The sequence below is a fragment of the Mauremys mutica genome, chromosome 1 (genome assembly GCF_020497125.1).
Source record: "Mauremys mutica isolate MM-2020 ecotype Southern chromosome 1, ASM2049712v1, whole genome shotgun sequence".
NCBI lineage: Eukaryota > Metazoa > Chordata > Testudines > Geoemydidae > Mauremys > Mauremys mutica.
In genome coordinates this window covers 150,969,095-150,996,929 of record NC_059072.1, presented here as the reverse complement: position 1 = coordinate 150,996,929, position 27,835 = coordinate 150,969,095, and the positions used below count along the sequence as shown (strand labels likewise).

The 27,835-nt window shown below is 47.4% G+C and overlaps 1 protein-coding gene across 1 annotated transcript in view; it reads left to right on the top strand.

The window, feature by feature from the left end:
• Positions 1-27,835, top strand: part of CLCN1 (chloride voltage-gated channel 1) — a 101,228-nt gene that overhangs the window by 42,783 nt on the left and 30,610 nt on the right. Inside the window, exons 3-10 of the mRNA XM_044989779.1 lie at positions 11,335-11,488; positions 13,024-13,155; positions 14,783-14,911; positions 15,022-15,155; positions 17,266-17,343; positions 22,293-22,371; positions 22,689-22,814; positions 27,025-27,109. Coding sequence (XP_044845714.1) covers positions 11,335-11,488; positions 13,024-13,155; positions 14,783-14,911; positions 15,022-15,155; positions 17,266-17,343; positions 22,293-22,371; positions 22,689-22,814; positions 27,025-27,109 — 917 coding nt within the window. The remainder of the gene's footprint in view (positions 1-11,334; positions 11,489-13,023; positions 13,156-14,782; positions 14,912-15,021; positions 15,156-17,265; positions 17,344-22,292; positions 22,372-22,688; positions 22,815-27,024; positions 27,110-27,835) is intronic.

The following is a 27,835-nucleotide window of genomic DNA, read 5'->3' as shown; positions in this document are numbered from 1 at the left end:
CCACAGCTGCTGCAGCCTCCACTCCCTGGGGAGGATGCTGTGTCCTCATGGCATCACAATGCAACAGCGAGTGAAATCCTCAGTGCAACTCATGGGATTTCATGTCAATACCTGAGGGCATCTGTGTAAGCGGGGGAATAGTCCTGCTATTGTGGGGAACTTTCCTGACTTATCCACTACCCTGGTGAAGTGTGTTAGCTAAAGGATCTGAGTTCTCGCTCCCACTTCCTTTACCCAGAGGCCTGCCTGACCTCAAGGGCTCCCCTTCCACTCTCCTGTGTGGCAGAGTCCTTGTAACCCCAACAAGGCTGGGCCCAGGATTCCTGGGGGGCTCGACCTCTAACCTTGTTGTGGTCACTTAGAGCAGGGGCTGGGGTGTCCCCACTCCAGAGTGCTCTCTCTGCACTGGGTGCTTCCCTGACCCACTGATCATTTCTTACGGTTCAAAGCAAATACAATTTATTAAACCACAATCAATTAAAAAAAATAAGGAAAAAATGGGAAAGGTTAAAGGAAAACATTACCCTGCTCTGTGGCATGGGAACATCACAACCAGAGTCTCTGGAATGTAAGGGAAGTTCACAGTTTGTTCCTTACAAGTCCCAGGCCTCCTTCTCAGGCCCTGGCTGTGCTGCAGGGATGCTGCAGGTCAGACACTTGCTCTGATGGCAGCCACACACTCTCAGGCTCTAGGTGGCAGGACCCTTCTTCCCGCATCGCCCCCGCTCTGTCAGGGTTACGACCCCCTCCAAGACTGGCCTGCAGAGCCTCTTGGCTGAGGTGCCTCCCCGTGCTGGGCCCACTGCCCAGGGTCCCCCTCGCTCTCCCCAGTTGCTCACCGCACCTGACTCCAGACTGCTTCAGCCCCAGCTCCAGCTCCACCACTCTGCCCCAGCCCCAGCCCCAGCTCCATCACTCTGTCTCAGCATGGCTGCTGCTGCTCTGCCTCCAGCTCCCTGGGCTGCTTCTCTGGCCACTCTGGCTCTGGTTGCTACAGCTCTGCTCCCAGGACAGGTCTGCTCTGTGGGCTGCTTCTGTCACTCTGCTCCCAGCACTGACCTGCTTCCTGGGCTGCTTTTCTGGCTCCTCTGGATCTGACACAGCTCTGCTCCCCAGCTCAGCTTGGGCCCCTGCTTTCTCCTTAGCTCGGTCCCACTGTCTGACCCAGGCAATTCCAGCTCACACAGAGGATGGTGCCCCTCTGGCCTCCTGACTCCCTGATTAGCCTGCCTGCCCTGTCAATCAGGCTGACCTGGAGCACTGGCCTCTCCCCATTGTTCCTGGGGACTGTCAGTCTCAGGGTCCTGATTTCGCATCAATCCTTCTCCTTTCTTTTGGTACTGGGAGCTAGCCAACCAAACCCCCCCCCCCCCCCACTGTGCTTTAGTAAGGGGAAAACAGTCCCCTTACATCTGCACCAGTTCCAGGGAGTGTTTGTAATCAGAAGAAATTTCACATTTGATTATACCATACTGTACATCTCTATATATCCTCTGGCTTATTTGAGTTACTCACACCACTCTATGCAGCACCTGGCCTTTTCAGAAGGTCCCTCCTCCAACTATTACCACGCATAGCCCAGTTTAGCTTATAGGATTTGCAGAAGTAATAGCACCTGAAAGGGGTATTAAAATACAGAGGGCTAAATTCAGTCCTGGTGTAAGTGTGTGCTCCTTCATTGAAACCAACTGCTTTGCACGAGATCTGAATTTGGCCCACCTCTTCTAATAGAGGAAGCAGGGTCACACTAGTCAGCCCATGAGGTGAAATGGATCCACAGCTGGGACATAGTGTTGCCGGCACAGAGGCCCGAAGACAGCAACAGTGGTTCGTTGCCCGGTGTGCTTCGCTCCAATAAACACACCAAGGTGGAGAAGCAGACAAAGTTTATTTGAGCCCAAATAAGGTGCAAGGGAGACATAGCAATCTCAAATCCTGCACACAGATACGAGCTGTTTTTCCCTTCTTATACATGATTTCAGCTAAGCATTCCCATTACCCCCACACTCCTCCCCCTTACCCCCCCTTCTTCCCCCTCCCGTCTATTTTTCTATAGCAAATACATCATGCAAGTAGCAATTACATTAAGCAGTTAAGTCATACTTGGCAACAACCACTTTAGCTCGTTAGTAACTCTTCTGTGAACAGTTATCTTGTTTTATTTCTTTGATCTGTTATTTTGCCCCTTAACCAGGAGCAAGCAGGCCTCATTATAGCAGGCCTCATTATTACCTTCTGGTACAGGTGTTGTAACTGATAACCATTCTTTGTTGCCGGCCTGTTAGGTCGATTAAAGTTCAAACATAAACATGGAAGCGCTTTGGTCAGACATGGAGTGACTTTAGTTCATTTAGGCCTACTACAGGAAGGCTTTATTGACACTTATGGTTTTCCACCCTCCTGAGTTACCTAGAGTCATGCTTAGTGACACCAACAATAGGGACAAGGAGCGTGATGTGAGCAGGGGTGAGAACACTAAAGACTTTTGATGTGGGAGTCAGGCCGCCCTGGGGAGGGATCTGAGGATGTATACACCTTTACACTGTATTATTACTATTCTTAAGCTCACAACAATACCCCCATGGGCTTTACAGAATGAGACAATGCTCTCCCGGTACCTGGTGCCCCGTCTTGCTGAGACAACACATAGGTGGGGGGACATGCAGGGTCACATACCCACCGCCACCCCTCAAGATTTCTGCCAGGGTTCACACCACAATGTGGCCAGCAGCAACCTTTTGGCATTGTACAGGAGGGAAGGGACAGCAGCTGCTTCCAGCTGCAGTGGGGGAGGAGGGGAGGAAGGGATGACCTGGCCATGTCTTTGCAGAGCTCATCTCTTCTTCTTCTCCCCGCCAGCCCCCAGCTAGAAGCAGCTTGTCCCTTCCTGCCTGTACGGTGCTGAAAGGCAGCTAATTCCTCCAGGCTGCTGCTGGGCACCGACATAACCCAGCTGCCTCCTGTTCCCCAGCTCCAGCACGGGCAGGAAGGGGTTAAGCCCTAAGGACATATTGTGCACCAGGGCTAGGGTGACCAGATGTAATTGGGACTGTCCCGATATTTAGGCATTTGTCCCATGTCCTGACCCAAATTTTGTCCCGATATTTCTCACTCCGCTTTTTAAATTTTTTTTTTGCTCCGCCGGCGTCCTGATATTCTCTTCCTCTCATCTGGTCACCGTACCAGGGCCCAGGGAACCTGACTGCAGGGTCTTCAAGGAACCAGCCAGACAGGTGGCTCAGCAGGGGAGGGTACCTAGGGGTCAGAGCAGCCCTGTACTCCAGGGGGCCAGGACCCAGAGTGGGGGGAGGCAGGTGAAGAGGTTGCTAAGCCCCTGCCCCAGGAGGTGCTGTGGAGTCTGCAGGTTCAGGGCAGGAACAGGCTGGATATCGCTTCCCCCAACACTGCAACTCCAGAGCTTAGCTGAAGGGCAGAGAGGCTTCCCCATGCTAGTGCTATGGCAGTGGAGCCAGTGGCACAGAGCAGGCTGGGGCCGGGTCGCTCCACTTACCGCTGCTGGTGAGTGCAGGCCCAACCCCTGCTGCAGTCCTCAGGGGAGTGGGAGTGGGAGTGGGGCAGAGCAGGGGTGGGAGGAGGCGGGGCTGGGGCAGAGCAGGGGCAGGGGCCATGGGGAAGAGGTGGAGCAGGGGTTGAAGCAGCATGCAGCTGCGCAGGGCACCAGAAAATATGGTGCCCCAAATTTCTCGGTCCCCTATGCAGCTGCGTACTTTGCGATATGGGTAGGGATGGCCCTGGGCAGTGGGAGAAGGAAGGAGCCTGACGGCCAGGCTGTGGTGAGCTGAGCGCTCTGACCAGGGGCTGGTTCTCCACACAGCGCTGGGAACAGACATGCCTCGCCGGGAGCTTAGGGGGCAAAGGGGCAAAGCAGGGAGAGGACAGTGAGAGTGGGAGCACATAATAAGAACATAAGAAAGGCCGTACCGGGTCAGACCAAAGGTCCATCTAGCCCAGTATCTGTCTACCGACAGTGGCCAATGCCAGGTGCCCCAGAGGGAGTGAACCTAACAGGCAATGATCAAGTGATCTCTCTCCTGCCATCCATCTCCATCCTCTGACGAACAGAGGCTAGGGACACCATTCTTACCCATCCTGGCTAATAGCCATTTATGGACTTAGCCACCATGAATTTATCCAGTCCCCTTTTAAACATTGTTATAGTCCTAGCCTTCACAACCTCCTCAGGTAAGGAGTTCCACAAGTTGACTGTGTGAAGAAGAGCTTCCTTTTATTTGTTTTAAACCTGCTGCCTATTAATTTCATTTGGTGACCCCTAGTTCTTGTATTATGGGAATAAGTAAATAGCTTTTCCTTATCCACTTTCTCAACATCACTCATGATTTTATAGAATCATAGATTATTAGGGTTGGAAGAGACCTCAGGAGATCATCTAGTCCAACCCCCTGCTCAAAGCAGGACCAATCCCCAGATGGCCCTCTCAAGGATTGAACTCACAACCCTGGGTTTAGCAGGCCAATGCTCAAACCACTGAGCTATCCCTCCCTCCTATATACCTCTATCATATCCCCCCTTAGTCTTCTCTTTTCCAAGCTGAAGAGTCCTAGCCTCTTTAATCTTTCCTCGTATGGGACCCTCTCCAACCCCTAATCATTTTAGTTGCCCTTTTCTGAACCTTTTCTAGTGCTAGAATATCATAATAGGCCAATGGGTGGGCAACAGAGGCGACACGTAACCAGCCGCCGCCTGGTGCTTGCGAGCACTCACCAACCACCGCAGCTCACAAATGCGCAGCCAGTGCTGGCCAGAAATGGGATGCAGGGTGGGCCCTGCTGGCTGAAAGCTGGCACGCAGCAGGGGCTGCGCTGATGGATCAGCAGGGGGAGCAACTGGCCCCGCATGCTGCATCTTTGCTCTGTCACCAGCCTTGAACACCTATCCACATTGTCAGCCAGTGGACCCACTCACTGCTGGTGGGCTGGTGGCTGGTGAGCAGGGATCCGGCCAGCAGCAGGACCCGCCAGTACTGTTGGGGGCGGAGGGAGACAGAAAATATGGGACAATTTGCCCATTTTAAAGAAAAAGTCAGGACACCTGCAGTATGGCTTACATATGGGACATCTGGTCACCCTAGTGATTCCCAGCTTGAGTAGACATTCCTGCAATAGCTCTGATTGAGCTAGTGCGCTGAGAATAGAAGTATCCAGGGTGGTGCAAACGGCAAGCTGCCACAAGTATGATCCCATCCAAAATGCAAGGCACATACTCTGGGCAGCTAGCCCCTCCCACCACTGCATCTGCACTTCTATTTTTAGCACCCTAGCTCAGTCAGAGCTAGTGCAGGTATGTCTACTTAAGCTGCTAATTACACCTTCCAGCTCAAAGTGTAAACATATCCTTAATATTTACCATCTCAATGATTCCAGATCAACTGTACTCCGTTTACAAGTAAAACAGTTTTCTTTTTAAAAGCAGCATCACAAAATCCCTCTGAGATGTGAGGGTCAAGCTGGGGGTCTTTCCATGCTGCATAAGAACATAAGAATGACCATACTGGGTCAGACCAAAGGTCCATCCAGCCCTGTATCCTGTCTACCAACAGTGGCCAATGCCAGGTGCCCCAGAGGGAGTGAAACTAACAGGTAAAGATCAAGTGATCTCTCTCCTGTCATCCATCTCCACCCTCTGACAAACGGAGGCTAGGGACACCATTCCTTACCCATTCTGGCTAATAGCCATTAATGGACTTAATCTCCATGAATTTATCTAGTTCTCTTTTAAACCCTGTTATAGTCCTAGCCTTCACAACCTCCTCAGGCAAGGAGTTCCACAGGTTAACTGTGTGCTGTGTGAAGAAGAACTTCCTATTATTTGTTTTAAACCTGCTGCCCATTAATTTCATTTGGTGGCCCCTAGTTCTTACGTTATGGGAACAAGTAAATAACTTTTCCTTATTCACTTTCTCACCACCACTCATGATTTTATATACCTCTATCATATTCCCCCTTAGTCTCCTCTTTTCCAAGCTGAAAAGTCCTAGCCTCTTTAATCTCTCCTCATATGGGACCCGTTCCAAATGCCTAATCATTTTATTTGCCCTTTTCTGAACTTTTTCTAATGCCAGTATATTTTTTTTGAGATGAGGAGACCACATCTGTATGCAGTATTCAAGATATGGGCGTACCATGGATTTATATAAAGGCAATAAGATAGTCTCTGTCTTATTCTCTATCCCTTTTTTAATGATTCGTAACATCCTGTTTGCTTTTTTGACTGCCGCTGCACATAGCGTGGACGTCTTCAGAGAACTATCCACCATGACTCCAAGATCTCTTTCCTGATTAGTTGTAGCTAAATTAGCCCCCATCATGTTGTATGTATAGTTGGGGTTATTTTTTCCAATGTGCATTACTTTACATTTATCCACATTAAATTTCATTTGCCATTTTGTTGCCCAATCACTTAGTTTTGTGAGATCTTTTTTAAGTTCTTCACAGTCTGCTTTGGTCTTAACTATCTTGAGCAGTTTAGTATCATCTGCATACTTTGCCACCTCACTGTTTACCCCTTTCTCCCGATCATTTATGAATAAGTTGAATAGGATTGGTCCTAGGACTGACCCCTGGGGAAAGGAGTCGAGGAAAGCTGGCTGTATTTTAAAGAATCCTTATTGAGGTTGCAGGAACAAACCATCCCGATGTGTAGGAAGAAAAGTAAATATGGCAGGCGACCAGCTTGGCTTAACAGTGAAATCCTTGCTCGTCTTAAACACAAAAAAAACAGCTTACAAGAAGTGGAAGATTGGACGAATAACCAGGGAGGAGTATAAAAGTATTGCTCAGGCATGCAGGAGTGAAATTAGGAAGGCCAAATCACACTTGGAGTTGCAGCTAGCCAGAGATGTTAGGAGTAACAAGAAGGGTTTCTTCAGGTATGTTAGCAACAAGAAGAAAGTCAAGGAAAGTGTGGGCCCCTTGCTGAATGAGGGAGGGAACCTAGTGACAGAGGATGTGGAGAAAGCTAGTGTACTCAATGCTTTTTTTGCCTCTGTCTTCACAGACAAGGTCAGCTCCCAAACAGCTGCACTCTGCAGCACGGTCTGGGGAGGAGGTGACCAGCTCTCTGTGGAGAAAGAAATAGTTCGGGACTATTTAGAAAAGCTGGACGAGCACAAGTCCATGGGGCCGGATGCGCTGCATCCGAGGGTGCTAAAGAAGTTGGCCGATGAGATTGCAGAGCCATTGGCCATTATCTTTGAAAAATCATGGCGATCGGGGGAGGTCCCGGATGACTGGAAAAAAGCTAATGTAGTGCCCATCTTTAAAAAAGGGAAGAAGGAAGATCCAGGGAACTACAGGCCAGTCAGTCTCACCTCAGTCCCTGGAAAAATCATGGAACAGGTCCTCAAGGAATCAATTCTGAACCACTTAAAGGAGGGGAAAGTGATCAGGAACAGTCAGCATGGATTCACCAAGGGCAAGTCATGCCTGACTAACCTAATTGCCTTCTATGATGAGGTAACCGGCTCTGTGGATGAGGGGAAAGCAGTGGATGTGCTATTTCTGGACTTTAGCAAAGCTTTTGATACAGTCTCCCACAGTATTCTTGCCAGCAAGTTAAAGAAGTCTGGGCTGGATGAATGGACGGTAAGGTGGATAGAAAACTGGCTAGATGGTCGGGCTCAACGGGTAGCGATCAATGGTTCCATGTCTAGTTGGCAGCTGGTATCAAGTGGAGTGCCCCAAGGGTCGGTGCTGGGGCCGGTTTTGTTCAATATCTTCATTAACGATCTGGAGGATGGTGTGGACTGCACCCTTAGCAAGTTTGCAGATGACACTAAACTGGGAGGAGTGGTTGATACGCTGGAGGGTAGGGATAGGATACAGAGGGACCTAGACAAATTAGAGGATTGGGCCAAAAGAAATATGATGAGGTTCAACAAGGACAAGTGCAGAGTCCTGCACTTAGGACGGAAGAATCCCATGCACTGCTACAGACTAGGGACCGAATGGCTGGGCAGCAGTTCTGCAGAAAGGGACCTAGGGGTTACAGTGGACGAAAAGCTGGATATGAGTCAACAGTGTGCCCTTGTTGCCAAGAAGGCTAATGGCATTTTGGGTTGTATAAGTAGGGGCATTTCCAGCAGATCGAGGGATGTGATCATTCCCCTCTATTCAGCACTGGTGAGGCCTCATTTGGAGTACTGTGTCCAGTTTTGGGCCCCACACTACAAGAAGGATGTGGATAAATTGGAGAGAGTCCAGCGGAGGGCAACAAAAATGATTAGGGGGCTGGAGCACATGACTTACGAGGAGAGGCTGAGGGAACTGAGATTGTTTAGCCTGCAGAAGAGAAGAATGAGGGGGGATTTGATAGCTGCTTTCAACTACCTGAAAGGGGATTCCAAAGAGGATGGATCTAGACTGTTCTCAGTGGTAGAAGATGACAGAACAAGGAGTAATGGTCTCAAGTTGCAGAGGGGGAGGTTTAGGTTGGACATTAGGAAAAACTTTTTCACTAGTAGGGTGGTGAAGCACTGGAATGGGTTACCTAGGGAGGTGGTGGAATCTCCTTCCTTAGAGGTTTTTAAGGTCAGGCTTGACAAAGCCCTGGCTGGGATGATTTAGTTGGGTTTGGTCCTGCTTTGAGCAGGGGGTTGGACTAGATGACCTCCTGAGGTCCCTTCCAACCCTGAGATTCTATGATTCTATGATAACACCACTAGTTACCTTACCCCTCTCCATTCTGAAAATTTACCATTTATTCCCACCCTTGTTCCCTGTCTTTTAACCAGTTCTATGAAAGGATCTTTCCTCTTATCCCATGACAACTTAATTTACACACGAGGCTTTGGTGAGAGACCTTGTCAAAGGCTTTCTGGAAATCTAAGTACACTATGTCCACTGGATCCCCCTTGTCCACATGTTTGTTTGACCCCTTCAAAGAACTCTAATAGATTAGTAAGACACGATTTCCCTTTACAGAAACCATGTTGACTTTTGCCCAACAAGTTATGTTCTTCTATGTGTCTGACAATTTTAGTCTTTACTATTGTTTCAACTAATTTGCCCGGTACTGACGTTAGACTTACCGTTCTGTAATTGCCGGGATCACCTCTAGAGCCCTTTTTAAATATTGGCATTACATTAGCTATCTTCCACTCACTGAGTACAGAAGCCGATTTAAAGGACAGGTTACAAACCCTAGTTAATAATTCTGCAATTACACATTTGAGTTCTTTCAGAACTCTTGGGTGAATGCCATCTGGTCCCGGTGACTTGTTAATGTTAAGTTTATCAATTAATTCCAAAACCTCCTCTAGTGACACTTCCAATCTGTGACAATTCCTCAGATTTGTCACCTACAAAGGACAGCTCAGGGTTGGGAATCTCCCTAACATCCTCAGCCATGAAGACTCCAGCAAAGAATTCATTTAGTTTCTCCGCAATGACTTTATTGTGTTTAAATGCTCCTTTTGTATCTCGATCACCCCACTGGTTGTTTAGCAGGCTTCCTGCTTCTGATGTACTTAAAAACCATTTTGTTATTACCTTTGAGTTTTTGGCTAGCTGTTCTTCAAACTCCTTTTTGGCATTTCTTGTTACATTTTTACACTTAATTTGGCAGTTTATGCTCCTTTCTATTTACCTCACTAGGATTAGACTTCCACTTTTTAAAAGATGCCTTTTTATCTCTCACTGCTTCTTTTACATGGTTGTTAAGTCATGGTGGCTCTTTTTTAGTTCTTTTACTGTGTTTTTTAATTTGGGGTATACATTTAAGTTGGGCCTCTATTATGGTGTCTTTGAAAAGTGTCCATGCAGCTTGCAGGGATTTCACTCTAGTCACCATACCTTTTAATTCTTGTTTAACTAACCTCCTCATTTTTGCACAGTTCCCCTTTCTGAAATTAAATGCCACAGTGTTGGGCTGTTGAGGTGTTCTTCCCACCACAGGAATGTTATATGTTATTATACTATGGTCACTATTTCCAAGCGGTCCTGTTATAGTTACCTCTTGGACCAGCTCCTGCGCTCCACTCAGGACGAAATTGAGAATTGCCTCTTTCCTTGTGGGTTCCTGTACCAGCTGCTCCAAGAAGCAGTCATTTCAAATATCAAGAAATGTTGTCTCTGCATTTCGTCCTGAGGTGACATGTACCCAGTCAATATGGGGATAATTGAAATCCCCCACTATTATTGAGTTCTTTATTTTGATAGCCTCTCTAATCTCCCTTAGCATTTCATCGTCACTATCACTGTCCTGGTCAGGTGGTTGATAATAGATCCCTACTGTTATATTCTTATTAGAGCATAGAATTGCTATCCATAGAGATTCTATGCACAACATCAACATAATAACAGTCAAATTTGGGGAGGCAGTTTACAGGCACAAATAAGACTACACTTTGAAGACAATGCGGTTGCACAGGTGTCAGTGAGGACATAATTTGTGTAGCAGAACTTTTATTATGGTTTATGAAGAGGGAAGGAGCCCAGCTTGACTCTCAAATACCAGGCTGAATGTGCAAAGTTGGCAGCAGGTGAAAATGGTTTTTTACTAGTAAACTGCATACGTTTGATCTGAGAAATGATAAACACGTAGCCCTCTCATGGCATTTATATGGAGATGCTTTTTAAAGCAAGGCCACATTTTAAACCACAGTAGGGAAAATGCAGCTTTAATACTACAGTTAAGTCCAGGCAATGGAGAAAGATGGTTTTGTCACCATTGAGAGATTCAAGCTGAGCTTGAACTATCACTGGTGGTTTAACTATCACAAAATCAATTCTGGCACAATTTGGAGGGAGGATGGGACAGTCAGCAAAAGCCCCATTCTGCTCTAAATGAGCCTGTTGGTCCTTGCTAGGAACGGAAGTTGTTGGGAGTCTGTAGCCCCGGAGTAGGCTCTGGATGGTGGCCTGGCCCCAGCAATATGGTGACAGGAGACAGACATGTTTGAGGGAAGATCAGTCACATGGAGTATGTGGTATTCATGCCACCCGCAATCCCAGACCACGCTTGGTGTGGAGGGGAGCTGCTCCCAGAGATCACGCCCAGTTGTCAGTGGCTGGAGATGATGGGGAGAGGTTGTAGGCAGGGAACAATGGGATCAGTTACTGTGGGTGTGAACTCGTTTCCCCCCAGTAGGTAGGGACCAGCAGAGAAGGACAGTGAGACAAAGTCTGTCTGTCTGGGTCTTCCTGTGTTTCTGTCTTCTCCGTTTGGGTTTGCTTGGGTCTGTGCATCTGACTGTCTGTGGAACTCTCTGTGGAGCTGTCTCTTTGTCTCTGTCCGTGAATTGGGAGATTAACCCTGCTTTTCCCCTCTCATCTTTCCCTCTGCCGGCTCCTCTAGCTCTATGGGCAGTACACAGACCAGCTCTCTGACTTCGCACAGAAGGAAGCGGCAAAACTACTGAGTGAGAAAGAGACCCAAGGGAACAGCCAGAGCCCCCAGAAACGGGACAGCCAGCCAGAGGTCAAAGAGGAGCGGTACTCCAAACGCCAAGGTAGGACCACTCAGCCTCACTGGACAGACAGGCTCACTTTATTACCAAAAGATGGACAGACTGCCACTGTTCAAGCTGGAGGTGCATAGGGATGGAATTCAAGTGGGGCAAAAGGGGGACAAGTGAGCCTTGTTCCAGAAGAAGGAGGAAGAAGTTCCATTGGGTGGAAGAGGAGAAGCTAGCAGAGGCTAAATTTCCTTTCCCACCTGGCCCCCAGGAATATGTGTGACAACAAGGGATAGTTTTTCTCAGAGCAGTCTCTCATTCCATCACACAGTAGGTTACATATCTCCTGTCCAGGATGGAGAGGCCTTTCTGACACTTGTGGGATCATTTGAGGAGATCTCTCCTTCCAGTGCACAAGAGGTTAAACTCCCCATCCTTCCCATACTGCAGAGGACTTTGCAGTACTGTATAGCACAGAGATAGGTGCCAAGTCCTCCAGCACTCAAACATGATGTTTCCACAGGAGCTGCTTTTGATGGGATCCCCGGGGTGCAGCCTGGGACTGTGGGACCGCTGTGCCCCCTGAACTCTCTCCAGCCTGGGCTGTCTCTCACAATGCCTTGCTAGCAACCAACAGCAAGTCCCTCCAGGCGCTGTGATCACTCAACACAACAGCATGTGGAGCCCCACACCCAGCTATATTGCAAGAATGCTCCCAGAGCCACTCATGAATCACACAGACAGAGGCACCAGAGCCAAATCCCCCCAGCTCCCAGCACTGTACCCCAGGAATATACTGTCTTGCACTGCTCAAGACGAGCAATACCGAATTATTAATTGGTTCACCACTTCATCAGTGGAAAGTGGATATACACCAGCCTTTGCCAAACCTGAGCAGATTTGCCACACACGTCATTCAAACTCACTGGTAAAGATAAACAGTTAAACAAATGTATTGACTACAAAAGATAGATTTTAAGTGCTATTAAGTGATAGGCAGAAAGTCCGAGTTAGTTACTAAAAGAAATAAAATATAACCATGCAGGCTAAGCTCTCAACCCTATTAGACTGGGCAACATCTAGATTAAGCAGTTTTCTCACCCCACTGGATATTGCAGTCCCTAAAATGCAGGTGTGTCATTGCATTGTAGCTCCCTTGCTGGTCAATGGCTGTTGATGGGTTGTTTGACACCCCGCCAGGGCGTTGGTTACTTTCCTTGCTGTTGCCTCTGGGGAGCTAATATCTGGCTGATTCCCCCAACTTACAGCATGTTTTAGTGACAACACATACAACACAATCTCACAACTTCATAGGCATTAATGATATACATATATGGATAGAAAAAAGGACTTTCAGCAGATTATAACCTTTCCCCTGATACCTCACATGGCTTGCTTTATATGCAAGATTACAATTATATATAAATGAGGAATATGGGGTTACAGGGTGCTCCCCCAAGGTATAGAATGTCACACTGCTAACTTGCCATTCTCAATAAGGGAAAGAAGAGACAGACAGGGGGCTTCCTCCATATTTCTTGACCCTCCCTGGCTTAACATCTTGCCTCAAGACTCTTTCTCGTCCACAGACTGTGCTAGACACATTCAGAAATATGTTACCAAGAAGCTTGGAGAAGACTGGATATTCCTGGTTCTGTTGGGTCTGGTCATGGCGCTGGTGAGCTGGGGAATGGATTATGCCAGCGCCAAGAGCCTGCAGGGTGGGTCCCATCCAGGTGCTATGAAACTGCCTCATAAATCACATGAACAATTCACTTCTATGCCTAATATCCCATGTTCCTCATCCTTCAGCACTAACTCCCTGCAGCACATTGCCCCATAGTGCCATGCTGGGACATTGGGGTCAGTACTAACTCCCAGGGCAGAATATCCCCTATTTTGTCACCCACACCACTCCCTGAGCACAGCTCTTCTTGCTGGGGCACTGGGATCAGTACTGACCCAGAGGGGAGAGTATCCTCTAGAGCAATGGTCCCCAACGCGGTGCCCGCGGGCGCCATGGCGCCCGCCTGGGCATTTATGTGCACCCGACTAGTGCCCAGCAGGGGAGAGAAGCCGCAGCCCCGCACCTGCCGGGGACAGAGAACTCCGGGGCCTACAGGCTGCGGGCACCGGTGTTCTCTGTCCCTGGCAGGCGTGGGGCTGCGGCTTCTCTCCGGCTTCTCCGAGGCTGCAGGCTGCGGGCACCAGTGTTCTCTGTCCCCAGCCAGGGCGGGGCAGCAGCTTCTCTCCGGGAGAGAAGCCGGGGCCCCGCGCCTGCCGGGGATAGAGAATTCCGGGGCTGCAGGCTGCGGGCGCCGGCGTTCTCTGTCCCTGGCAGGTGTGGGGCCCTGGCTTCTCTCCGGCTTTTCCAGGGCTGCAGGCTGCGGGCACCCGTGTTCTCTGTCCGCGGCAGGTGCGGGGCTGCGGCTTAAGCTGGAGAGAAACCGTGGCCCTGCGCGTGCCGGGGACAGAGAACTCCGGGGCTGTAGGCTTCATTCTATATTAAAGTAAGAATAAATAAATATATTTAGACCAGCAGTTCAACATTTTACTTTTTTTAAATAAATAAGATGAAAACTGTTTATGATATTTATTTTGTAAAAACGCCTTAATTTTTCTTACTGGTAGATAAAAAAGAGCAAATTCACACAGTAAGGTGAAAGAGTCATTGCTGAATAATTTAATTAATACCTTTTACATGTAAAATTACCCTTTTTATCTTAAGGATTCATATATTATGTAATATTAAATATGATGTTTTTCATATTATTTAATGTACAAATACAAAATAAGCCTTGAAAAATTGTTGGCGCCCGCCACACTCTTCTGAAACCATGAATGTGCTACTGGCCACAAAAAGGTTGGGGACCACTGCTCTAGAGTCACACAGTAGTTGCAGAACATTTATTTTATTTGGAAGTTTCGCCTCAAAACATAGGCCAGACATCCCCTGCTTAGCTTAGGATATTTAACAGTTATAGGCCAAGGTAGAACAGTAAGGCTTGACCATAAAGTCCTGTTAATTTAATATTATATTTCTCCCCTCAAGATACATACATACACACAGCCCCCACAGCCTATTTTGGGAGACCCTCTTTCTACTGGGGTGAATTCAGTTTTCAGGTTCATTCAGCCTTGTGTTTCACATCCCCCTAATACACACTGCTCCCTGTGACACCTGCCCTCTGCTGGCAGGACCCCTTTCTGCTGAGGGGTTCAGTCCTGGACGTGGTTCGATTGTTCTCGGTTGGGCCAACTTGTACTTTTGAGTTGGGTTTGTTTGATGCCCATGAACCCCTTTGGGGAGGTGCTGCTCTCGCTGACTCCTGTTCTGTCTGTCCACAGCTTACAAGTGGATGTACAAGGAGCTGCACCCGAGTGTCCCTATGCAGTACCTGGCCTGGGTCACCTACCCCCTCATCCTCATCCTCTTTGCCGCTGTCTTTTGCCACCTCGTCTCCCCACAGGCTGTTGGTGAGAGCAGAGGGCAAGGGAAGATCTGCTTTTGTCTGTCTCTTTTTCTGTATGGCATGTTCCTTGTTTCTATGGCTTATTTATTCATTGTCTGTTCTGGTTTTTTTCAGGGTCTGGGATTCCTGAGCTGAAGACAATCATGCGGGGAGTGGTCCTCAAGGAATACCTCACACTCAAAGCTTTTGTGGCCAAAGTTGTAGGCCTGACAGCTGGGCTGGGGAGTGGCATGCCTATAGGGAAAGAGGTGAGTGTTGCTATTTTGTGTGTGTGTGTGCAGTGATGGCCAGGGAGGGGGAGGCAGGTATAGGTGTCTCTTTGGGCACTGTGAAGCCCTGGGGAGGAAGGGGCTATAACTATCTTATCTTTTTGGACAAGGGGCCATTTCACCCCACCACCACTGCTCTGCTTTTGTTTCTGAATTTCCCTACAGCATTGACCTCCCATTGGTCAGTTTCCTGACTCTGTAAAAGGTTCTATAGAGAAAGGATTAAAGGAAGTGTGAAGCTGCACTTCATAATGTTTAATGGAAATATGTTTATGAGTGTAAATATGATGTAACTGGAATATGCTTTATGCAAAAGGTCTCTTGTAAGGTATCATTACAAATCTACTGAGTGTGTTCATCCTATTTGTATGTATGTATCATTCTTGTAACTGAAGCTAGAAATATAAAGTATAACTCTGAGGTCCTATTGTAATTATGCAAAGTGTGGACTATTGATGATGGTTTAGAATCTTGATGGCTCCCATTGGCTAGGACAATTGGTTGTAAATGGCTCTGTTTACTTGCAAGCCTTCCTGTGTTCATGTAAGCCAGCCCAGGAAGAACGGTGGAATCCATCTTAAACCTGGTGCTTTTCCATTTAGAAGGAGGGGTAGGGATCCAGAGAGACAAAAGAGTCCTGCCTTGTGCCAAAGCTATAAAAGGGGGTGGAAGAGAACAAAGAAGGCTGCAGTCATGAGAAAACCATGGAGGGGATGGTATGATGGGATAGCCTGATTTTGTCAATTAATTAATCTTTGACTATTAGCGGTAAATATGCCCAATGGCCTGTGATGGGACACTAGATAACTTTCCTGGGTGTCTGTCTGGTGAGTCTTGCCCACATGCTCAGGGTTTAGCTGATTGCCGTATTTGGGGTCAGGAAGGAATTTTCCTCCAGGGCAGATTGGCAGAGGCCCTGGGTTTTTTTTTTTTTTTCCCCTTCCTCTGCAGCATGGGGCATGGGTCACTTGCTGGAGGATTCTCTGCACCTTGAAGTTTTTAAACCACAAGTTGAGGACTTCAATAGCTCAGACATAGGTCAGGGATTTGTTACAGGAATGGGTGGGTGAGATTCTGTGGCCTGCATTGTGCAGGAGGTCAGACTAGAAGATCATAATAGTCCCTTCTGACCTTAAAGTCTATGAGTAAACCCTCGTTACCACCTGAGCTGGAACTAACAAGGACTGTACCGGGGAAAGGATTGGGCCCAGACTAGGAAGGAGTCTAGTCTTTGAAAGAAGCTCATTGGAACATCTCTGAGGGTGAGATACTATCTGTAATCAGTTTCTTAATGTATTAGGCTTAGACTTGTGTGTTTTTGCTTTAGTTTACTTGGTAACTTACTTTGTTCTGTCTGTTATTATTTGAATCCACTTAAATCCTACTTTTTATACTTAATAAAATCACGTTTGTTTATTAATTAACCTAGAGTAAGTGATTAAAACCAGGGGGAGCAAACAGCTGCATATCTCTCTATAGGTGTTATGGGGGCGGACAATTTATGAGTTTACCCTGTATAAGCTTTATGCAGAGTAAAACAGATTTATTTGGGGTTTGGATCCCATTGGGAACTGGGCATCTGGGTGCTGGAGACAGGAGTACTTGCCGAGCAGTTTTTGGTTAAAATCTGCACCTTTGGGGGCGAGGACCAGACCTAGGTCTGTGTTGCAGTAGGCTAGCATGTCTGGCTCAACAAGGCAGGGTTCTGGAGTCCCACGTTGGCAGGGAAAATGGGCTCAGAGGTAATCTCAGCACATCAGGTGACAGTCCCAAAAGAGTCTCTGTGACTGAACCTGTCACAGCCTCTTTCTAGTTGTTTTTCATAAATATTTGGATGAGTGATTCACAAGGGGGTCTCTGTGACTGAACGTGTCACAGGAAGATGCTAAGTTACCTTCAAATCACTGATTTCCTACCTGAGAGAAAGAGGGGAGAGATGGGGGGAGAGAGGCAGAGATGACGAGAGAGAGAGAGAGAGAGAGAGAGAGAGAGAGCGTGCACCAACATCTGTGTTTATTAAATCCATGTCAGTGGCACAATGTCACTGACCCTCTTTCCTCATCATCTTTCCTCTTCTCTTCTCTGACAGGGTCCCTTCGTGCACATTGCCAGCATCTGCGCTGCTGTGCTCAGCAAGTTCATGTCAATCTTCTGTGGTGTGTATGAGGTAAGGCACAGGTTCCCACGTGCACTTATCCTGAAGCTCTCCATCTCCTGGGAGAGGCAACATGATTTCTTCTCCAGAGGAGGGCATAGCAGGGGAGGGGGCAGGATATTGGTACAGGGAATGCAATGAGTTCACCAAGGTGTTACAGACCAGTACATTACATGTACTGACCAGGATTATGGAGAGTGGCCAGATATACAGTCCAGTAAGCTATAAGGACTGGCCAGGTATGTGGCCTACTAAGTTACAGAACAGACTGGCTAGGAATATGGTCTGGCAAGTCTAGTTTCTGATAGTGCAGAAGCCATAAGCTGCCTCATTGTAGCCACCCTCCAGGCATAAAGACTTGCCAAGTAGCTTTGCATAAAGACCAGTTTGTCTTAGAATGTGCATGCACAGAGCACTGCTAATCATAGGAGCAGACTATATGTCTGCTGTAGAAACAGCCTTTGCAGTAAAAAGATCATTGTAGTGATGAGCTGTTTATTAAGACTGGCAGTGTCCCTAGAGGCTATATGCTGTATAAAGAGACTGACTCACTGTAATAGAAACAGCTTGTGCAGACTGGCTCCCTGCAGAGACTGGCTGTGTAATATAAGATAACTACAGCAGTTGTCTATATATACCAGATCTGTATAGAGACTGGCACACAGGAGTAGATTGGTGGCATGCGGGCACCACATCACTGTAGTACAGTTGACCTTGGCTGTACTTACTGACCAGATCTCCATATTAGAGACAAGCTTACTGTACTAAAGACTGGCCGTGTGTAGAGCCCGGCTCACCATAGCAGAGACGGCTGCATTTGCTGCTGGCTGTTGCTTCACTTCAGAGGATGTGGGGACTAACTCTGTGGCTGTGCTGCCTCTAACCCTGGCATGCCCTTCTCTGGCTGGGCTCTCTGTTCCAGAATGTGTACAGGCAGCTCGAACTCATGGTGGCGGCTTGCGCGGTTGGAGTTGGATGTTGCTTCGGGGCTCCTCTTGGAGGCAAGTGTATTCTTATATATGACATTTTGTATACATCACCTTAACTCTCTCACTGTGAATCTCCTGCATGAAAACAAGTTCTGCACAGACTTACCTTCTTTCCAGCTCTGTAGTGAAACGTTATTTCTTTTTTCATGTAATCATGGAGGATGAAAGGCAAGGGAGGGGGGAATGGTGAGGTGGATTATGGGAAAAATGCCACAGAGGAAGTGACATTTGGGCAGGAAGTGTCATCACTAATGGCTGAGCCTATTTAATCCCCATGTATCAAGCCGAACATCCAAAGGTGGGTCTGCTTACACAATCAGTAAAGACCACCTTCTACAATAGAGAGGAAGGACCAAAAAACATAGTGGTGTGGAGTGACATCACTCATGGACAGCAAGTGATATTACTTATGAACAGGAAGTTATATTTTTAGTGCGCAAAATAAACTCTTTATCAGTAAGCTAGAGAATAATATGGCGGTGGAGAAAAATGTGAATGTTAATCACTCACATCTTTGCTTCTGAATCAGAGCCACTGTCTTAAATAACACACATGACAGAACTGTATTTATCCTTTGGCTAGATGGGCAAGTCCCAAGGCAAAAGTACACAAGGTGCAACAGCCTCCAGTCAAGAGGGAGAAAACTAGGGTGACCAGATGAGAGGGAGAAAATATTGGGACACATGGGAGGGGGAGGGGCGTCCGCCGGCAGAGGGGAGAAAAAAAGTGCTGGCGGCAGAGCAGCTAGAAGGAGGGGAAAAAAAAAAAAAGCGAGTGCTGCTGGCAGAGCGAAATATCGGGACAAATTGCGTCCCGACCAAAGATCGTTCGGGACGTGGGACAAACACCTAAATATCAGGATGGTCCCGATTTTATCGGGACGTCTGGCGACCCTAGAGAAAACTGATACATAGATCATTTGTCACAGAATGTTTCCCTTTTGATTAGTCCTGAGGGTGTGTCTGAGTGTGCCCACCCCGCCTCAAGGCCCTACTCCGATCACTTGGACACTGTGCCCAGGGTAATTTTGAGGGTATTCAAAGTTTGATGGTTGTTCAAATACTGTGTTATTTTCTTGAAGCAAATACTTCACTTCCTGTCTTTAGATGGAGTGAGTAAGGGGAGTAATAAACTGTAGCCCAGTCTTGGCTCAGGCCAGCCAAAAGAGATCATTTCATTACTGTTTGCCATAAACAAAAACCAGCCAGTTTAGTATTTAGCCAATAGAGGGCTCCTGGATGTTAGCAGACTGGTAACAGACTAGACATCCAGAGGGCAGGGGATCCTTCTCAGGGAGAGAGACAGAGGTAGGTGTGTGAGACTGGAGCAGCAGGCCGGAGGCAGCTTGAAGTTGGCTTCAGAGGGAAGGCTAGATAGCAGGCAGCCTGAGAGCTGCAACCAGGAGACTGGATGAGAGCTAGGTGTCTAGCGGAGAAGCAGGCTGTGACTGGCTGAGGGCCAGCAGCACCACACAGGAGGAGCCCTGTACAAACAGGAGGCGTGAGACTCTCACTATCTGGACGACAAGAGGACAGTGCAAAGGGGCTCCCACCAGACGATGGGCCAGTGGGATCTGCAGGACAACACTTAATCACCTCCAAAAGAGGGATGGACTAGAGGAGCAACTAGGGGTTAAAGGAAATTAAAACAGCGGAGGGCTCTCTTACAGCACCAACCAAGGAGCAGGGTGAGCTATGGAGGGGCACTGCTTACCCAAGCCAGGGGGAAGAGGGGGAGCTCCCTCTGCATTTAGCAGAGGAAGGGGAGAAATGCCCCCACCCCACTATATTTTAACCCCTGCGGGCAGCCCATTACCTCTCTACTGGACTATGACATCAGTTAATATACATGTTTAAGCCTTGCACCTAGTGTACATGCACCCTTTCTTGTCTCCAAACCCTAGTAAAGAATCCTCCATTGCTCATGCACAATGTGAGCAAGGTGTGTGGAGCACCTCTAGTGCTGGCCACTGAGCATGCTGTCCAATATCTAGAAGGGGCTGGGGTACCACAACCCCCCAGTGACAATACCTGTGCGAGGATCCAGTGCTTCCCATAGGAATATTTTTGTGGGGAAGTGGTAAAAGAAAGCAAAACAGAAACAAATGGAAGTGGCCTCTCCATGGGACAGTCCAATGTGTGTCTGTCCTTTGCAACAGGCTGCAGAAACTCCGCCTTACAAAAATGGCAGCCACCCTAGCAAATAGCAGATTCCTGGACATGCAGAAGTGCAAGCACAGAGGAAACAGGAGTTGCACGTAGCAATTACAAAGATAGATACACCACAGGAGAATCCCTTCCCATGGTCTCCTTGCCCTCCAAACTACATATGTGGAGCTGATAGACTCACAGAAGGAGCAAAAGGCATTTCATTTGGCTTTTGCCAACCTCATTGAGTCTTCTCTGATTGTGGGACTCTCACTGCTTATCAGAGATGTGCATGCACAATGCAAACACTGCTGGAATGAGCTGGGGGTGCTAACAGCAGTGAAAGAAACCTCCTTCCAGACTCACAAACTGATTGGGCCCACCAGCCTTGAAGGTGGGGCAAATAAATGCAGAGATATCCAGATGCCATGTTTTCATAATGGCTTTTTTGTCCATAACCATGATTTAGCTTCCTGTTTCTGCCACGGTAGCAAGTAGAGGTCATTTCTTGTCCTAGCTAGCTCCTTTTGACGTAATTTCCTGTTTAGATATATGTTTAATGTTATTTCCTGTTTGGATGGATTTGTTCTGAGGTAATTTTCTTTTTGATATATATTTTCACAAGGAATGGTGTGTTCCTCTCTCCTCATTTTTAAGCAGTGGATTTCAGGGGTTCACACCGGGCAAGATTAAATCAAGATGGGTCCCTAGGCACTTCCCCACTTGGGTGTACCCTGGGCCTTGCTCCTGCACTATAGCTATGTCCTCTACCCTCCTTGACCCACCAGCGCTCCTCTTTGGGCAAACTGGGGCCTCCCCTGTCTCTAGTACGTCCCTCGGCCTGCGCCGCTTCCTGCAGCCCCCATTGGCCCGGAGCAGCCATCTGTGGCCAATGGGAGCCGCGATCGGACGGACCTGCAGATGGGGCAGATAAACAAACCGGCCCAGCCCGCCAGGGGCTTTCCCTACACAAGCAGCGACCCCTGTTTGAGAAACCCTGCTCTAGACCATCACCCCCTCTCTTCAGGCAGGCAATAGACAACTGGTGCCTCCCCATACTGGAGAGGCACAAGGTTAATGTGAGGACATGTGACCGCCCCACATGTCTCCCCTGCCCAGTGACCCCTTCCACCCTGAGCCCAGCCTAGGGCCACAGCACTCTCCCCACTCCACATTACCTGTGAGGGGGTGAGCTCTCTGCACCTCCCCCCTGCATGTTCTGCTGCTCTCCCTGGTAGCTGCAGCTCCGTCCCACTCCCCGCGTGGCTGCTAGGGAGAGAGGCCGAACATGCCAGGTGGGGTGGGGGGTAAGGCACAGGGAGAGGAGGATAGAGCCCCTCTCCCTCCCTGCCCTGCGTTTGACCCCCCCCCATGCTCCCCCACGCGTTGCCTCTGCACTGGAGGAGGAAGGACTTAGCTCTCACTAGTCTGCATATGGGGCCTCTGCTGACACCATACCAGCAGTCATGATGAAGTGGTTGCCGTGAGAGTCCCCACAACACAGAATTCCTGGCTGGGGCATTTTTTCACAACCACAAGGGCTAGAAATACATGTACTTCAATGAAAGCTCAGACTGTGCCTTCATCACTTGACTAGTGCCTATGCCTTATTCCAGACCCAATTTTACTTCAGTCCCTTTGGATATTTTGGAGGTGTCCAGGAGGGAGGAATGAGAGAGCGATTATGGACATACACCCCACAAGCATTAGTGATAGCGGGTTGGTGACAAGCTGTGACACTTGGTCTAATGTTGTGACTCACTCTCCCTTTTCTTTCCTATTGTCTTCTGTCTGTCTGTCTCTCCTCTGTCTCTTCCACCAGTAGCAGCCGTATTATTACACTGATGTCCTGACTGTGGGCTGTGCTGTGGGGGTTGGCTGCTGCTTCGGGACACCACTTGGAGGCAAGTGGCTGCTCCCCTTCCTCTGCCTTTCCTCAGGATACCTTCATCCCCAACCCCCAATTCAATGACCATTCCCTATAGTTTCAGCCTCACCCTCACTCATTCCCTGGTATGTCCTACCCACTGAGAGACAACCTCCAGCAGCAAGAGACTCTGCCCTCTCACTTTTGCCATCTCTTTAACTCTTCCTCCTTTGCAAAACCTTTTTGACCCAAACTTGATGGGAGCAGTGGGCAATGATGGCTGGACGGGATACTAGAAGTTTGGGGGAGATTTCCAGGTATATGTCCAGGTGATAACATCTCTGTTTTCTCTAGGGGTGCTCTTCAGCATTGAGGTCACTTCCACCTACTTTGCCGTGCGCAATTACTGGCGTGGTTTCTTTGCAGCCACGTTCAGTGCTTTCATCTTCCGAGTGCTCGCCGTGTGGAACAAGGATGCAGGTAAGGCTAGAACCATGACCACTGTGTCTGGTGCCCAGGCCTCTATTATCTACTTCATCTCCAATTTCTCCCCAAATCCAGAAATACAGTGGGGATGTGACATTTCCTCCACCGTCTTCCTTGCATACATGACAGGCAGGGAGAGGGAAAGAAGGGGGAGAGTGGCAAACTTATGTAAAAAATTAGCTAAGTCCCCGATTCCTCCCAGTTCTAGGTGTGTCTGGAGTTGCCCAAAAAATTCACCATGGGGATACATGAATCCCCAAGAACTGGGAGGATTCTTGAGGTGAGAATTCACAGTTGGTCAATGTAATGTAGGGCTGCATACACAGAGACATGCCATCCCAGAGCAGGGAGGTGGCAGTATTTACAGCCTCACACTGGGCTGTCAAGCAGAAAGGTAACAAATTGGAGGGAATTCAGACAAGTGCAATAACCAACTGATTAGGAAGCTGGAAGGACTGATTTATGAGGAAAAATTGAAAGAGCAAAATATACTGGCTAATGATGATGAAAAAAGGACAAAATAACTCTACAGGTAGCAGAAGAGGGTAAGTGCATTTTCATGCAGACATTAACACCACAGAGGGTGAGGCTTGTTCAGGATGGTGCAGGGAGGTAAAGGGGAATGTTTCAGATACTGCAGTAATGGAGACAGAGAGATTAAGTGGCTGGATATGAGGAAAATATCTCCTAATGTTGAGGGGCTGTTAAACTGTGCATGGTCCATCTAGTCCAGTGTCCCATCTCTGACAGTAGCCAGGACCAGCTGCTTCAGCGGAAGGTATAAGAGCACTGCACTATGAAGATATGCCCCCCACATTAGGCCTCATCCTAGTCTCTAGTAGTTAGAGACTAAATTATGGCCTGAAACATGGAGTTTAATATCCCTTCCAATACTTACTGACATTAATTATGAAACCCCTGGATATTCTTGTTAATCTTGTCCAGTCTCTTTCTGAATCTTGCTAAGTGCTTGGCCACAACTACTTCCTGGGGCAGCGATTTCCACAGTATAATCCCAAGTTGGGCGGGAAAGCATTTCCTCTTGTAGTTCTGAATTTCCCACCTTTCAGTGTCATTGAATGTCGCCTTGTTGTTGTGTTAAGTGGCAAGGAGCATAGAAGTTCTTGCTCTACCGTCTCTAGACTAGTCATTATTGCATAGACTTTTATCCTCTCCCCTGTTATTTTTCTCCTTTCTAAGATAACAGTCCCAATCTTTTCAATCTCTCTTCATACAAGAATTTTTCCAGGTCCTTGATCATTCTCATTGCTCTTCTCTGAGCTCTCTCTAGCTCTTCAATATCCTTTGGAGATGAGGTGACCAGTGCTGCACACACAATCCAGATGAAGTTGTACCATGTTTTATATCAAGGTATTATAATGTTCTCCATATCATTCTCCATCCCATTCCTTATGCATTTTAGCATCTTGTTTGCTTTTTTGATTGCAGCTGCACATTGAGAAAAGCTCGCCACTGCTGTTTGAAACCTGGGTCCCCTTCCTGAGTTGATACAGTTAATTTAGAACCCTACACGGTGTATAAGTTTAATTTTTTCCCCTCCATTGTGTGTTACTTTGCATTAATCAACACTGAATTTCATTTGCCACCATGTTGTTCATTCCCCTAGTGTGTTTAAGTCTCTCTGAAGTTCCTCCCAATCCTCTTTGCTCCTGACTAACTCAAATAATTCTGCCATCTTCAGATTCTGCTACTTCATTACTCACCCTCTTTTCCAGATCATTAATATATTAAACTGCACAGAACCTATTACAGAACCTTGTGGCCCCCACTGTTAACCTTTAGCCATGATGAAAATTGACCATTTACTCCCACTCTTTGCTATCAGTCCTGTAGACAGTTTTTGCTCCATGAGAACACTTCGCCTCTTACCATCTTGTGCGGGACCTTGTCAAGGGCCTTCTGAAAATCTACATAAATGTCAACCGGCCCCTACTTTACTGACATGTTCAAAGAAGTCTAAGAGATCAATGAGACATGACTTGCCTTTGTAGAATCCATGCAGGTTACAACCTGTCAGATCAGAAACTTTGTTATTGTTTTTAATTATTATTTCAACCAGTTTATCAGGCATGGAGCTAAGGCTAATTCCCCAGAGCACCCCTAGGGCTTTTTTAAATTATAGGTACATTTGCTACCCTCCAGTCTTTGGAAGCAGTGGCTGTTGTTAATGAGAGAGAGTGTGTTATTTATTTACAACTCATCCACTTCATCTTTAAACTATTTCAGAACTCTTGCATGTAATCATCTAAGCCTGGTGACTTATTGCCTTTGAAGTTGTCATTTTGTTCCGGCACCTCTTCTCTGACACCTCAATCTCTGAGACCTCATCTCTAATACTAGGAAAGAGCAGGTCAGGGTCAAAATCTCCCCAACATTCTCAGTAGCAAAGACAGATGCATCTTATCTTCTCAGCCAAGTCTTCCTTAATTTCTCCCTTTAACTCCTGGGGGTTAGCCAAGGGACCCACCAATTCTTTCTCCAGTTTCCCATATACTGGTTTTCAGTTATTCGCTCTTCAAACTCCACTTTGGCCCTTCTAATTTCTCTCCCACTTAATGCCTGCTATAGTTTGTTTTCCTGTTTACTGGCTTCACTAGGGTCAGAGTTTCACATTTTGAAGGATTTTTGTTTGGCTTGAATAGGCTCTCAAGCCTTGCCTGAAGCTATATTTGTTTACTCCTTGCCTTCCTGGTTGTCTTTTTGTTCAGTGGTGCACATGTCTTCTGAGAGTACTATTGTTTCTTTAAATTGCATCCATTCCACCTGGAGGGCTTTTACCTCCTTTACTTTCAACTTTAGGGCCTTTTGACTAACCATCTCATTTATTGAAGTCTCCCTTTTTAAAGTTTAGTGTCACTTTTTGGTACCTTACTTGCCCCTGGGATGTTGAGCCTTATTATACTGTGGTCACTGTTACTTAGTGACTCAGCTACTGTCACTTCTTGAATTAGCAACTCTGTTTCATAAGAGTAAGCTGAGAATAACCTCTCTTCACTTGTGGTCTAGAACTAACTGTTCCAAGAAGCAATCACCCCAGAGTCAAGAAATTGTTTCTCTAAATTTGGTCATGTTGTGCTGTTTGACCAGTTTATATGTAGGTAGCTAAAGTCCCCCCATTATCACCGTTTATTAGGTTCTCCTGCCTCTGATCTCTCTCCACATTGTGCACTCAATTTCCTTTCCTCGATCCGGAGGCCAGTAGTACATTCTTACATTTTGGGATTTGTATCCTTAGAGATTTAGCTGTGTGGTTTTGTCCACTCTACATTTGTATCTCACCAGATTCTATGGAAACCTTTAGACACAAAGCCACTCCCCCACCTCTTCAGCCTAGTTTGCCTTTCCTGTATAGTTTATAATCAGATATTGCAGTATCACATGAATGTTTGTCATTCCAACATGTTTCCATAAAGCCTATTGTATCAAAATCTTCATCTGCTGCAAGACCTTCTTAGTTCACTGATTCTAGCTTTTGAACGTCTTGCGTTAGTACCGGCATATAGATATCTATAGTTTTAACTCTTGGGTAGGTGGCTTAAGGGAAGAGGTGGAAACCCATCACCTGAGTCATTTAAAACTAAGGTGGAACACAGTGAGGGTGGGGGAGCAGAAGGGTAGGAAGGGGCTGGTGGATACGATGAGACCTAATTGGTCTCTTCCCTCTCTGATTTCTATGACTCTGATAATTCCTTCTGTACCTCTTATGAGAACTTGGTAAATGCAGTTCCCAGAGAGGAGCCCAGCTTTGTCCCCATGAGGTGATCTTGTCAGTTTGTGATAGGGATGATCTTATCAGGGGCTGACTGAGATACAGTGAATAGAAAGAAAAATTCCCATTTATCTTCTGAGGATAAGAAACTATTCCCAAGCAGAAAACTTTGACAAACTGAAGTTAGATTGAAAATACATCACTTCCATCAACCCTCTACCCTCCCTCTCCACACAAATTAAAAGAACATTAAGGGTACAAACTGAAGCACTCAAAATGCAGGAAATGCCCAAGTTAAAGCTGTCTGCACACACTTAATTTGGCACGTGCATTGCCATGAAGACTTTAGTTACCCAAGCCCATGCTGCTATTTCCCCACAGATCCTATCTCATATTCTCATTCAGTAATGCAGACTGGACTTTCTCACTCTTTTTTCCCCCTTCCCATCTCTTGCTCTCTCTTCTCTCACACAGTCACCATCACGGCCCTGTTCAGAACTAACTTTCGACTGGATTTCCCCTTTGATCTGCAGGAGCTGCCAGCCTTTGCTGTGATAGGGTAAGTCCAAAGGGACTCAACAAATTGCAGTGCTAAACTGATATCAAGCGGACTCCATTGGGAAATCTTCACATAAAATGGAGTGACAGTCTGTTTAGACCATAGAACTCTTTCTGGAGGCTTGCCCTTAGAGATATTGCAACACAACCACTTTTGAGCGAGCATGGAAACCCAGTCCCAGTTCTTTGACTGCTCACAGGGTCTGAACCCAGAGCCCATTTGAAGAGCGCAGAAATCCAGTTCAGGTTCTTCACCTTCTTTTGGGAGGCTGCACCCAAATCCATTCTAGGGGGATACAGAACTGCAGTGGGATTTTCAAAAGCACCTAATGTCTGCACTTCAAGCTGAAGGTGTACCTTCCAGTGTGAGGAGATAGATCCATGCTGGTGTAAGGGACTGTTTTATTAACATTCAGTGGGGGTGTTTTTGTTGGTTAGCTCCCAGTACCAAAAGGGGAAGGTCAATGGGAAATCAGGACCCTGAGACTGACAGTCCCCAGGGGCAATGGGGAGAGGCTAGTGCTCCAGGTCAGCCTGATTGACAGGGCAGGCAGGCTAATCAGGGAGTCAGGAGGCCAGGGGGGTCCTGTCCTCTGTGTGAGCTGGAATTGCCTGGGTCAGACAGAGTGGGGCCGAGCTAAGGAAAGAGCAGACCCTATGCTGGTAGCAGGGCTGCAGCCACAGAGCCAAAGGGGCCAGAGAAGCAGCCCAGGGGGTGGAAGGCAGA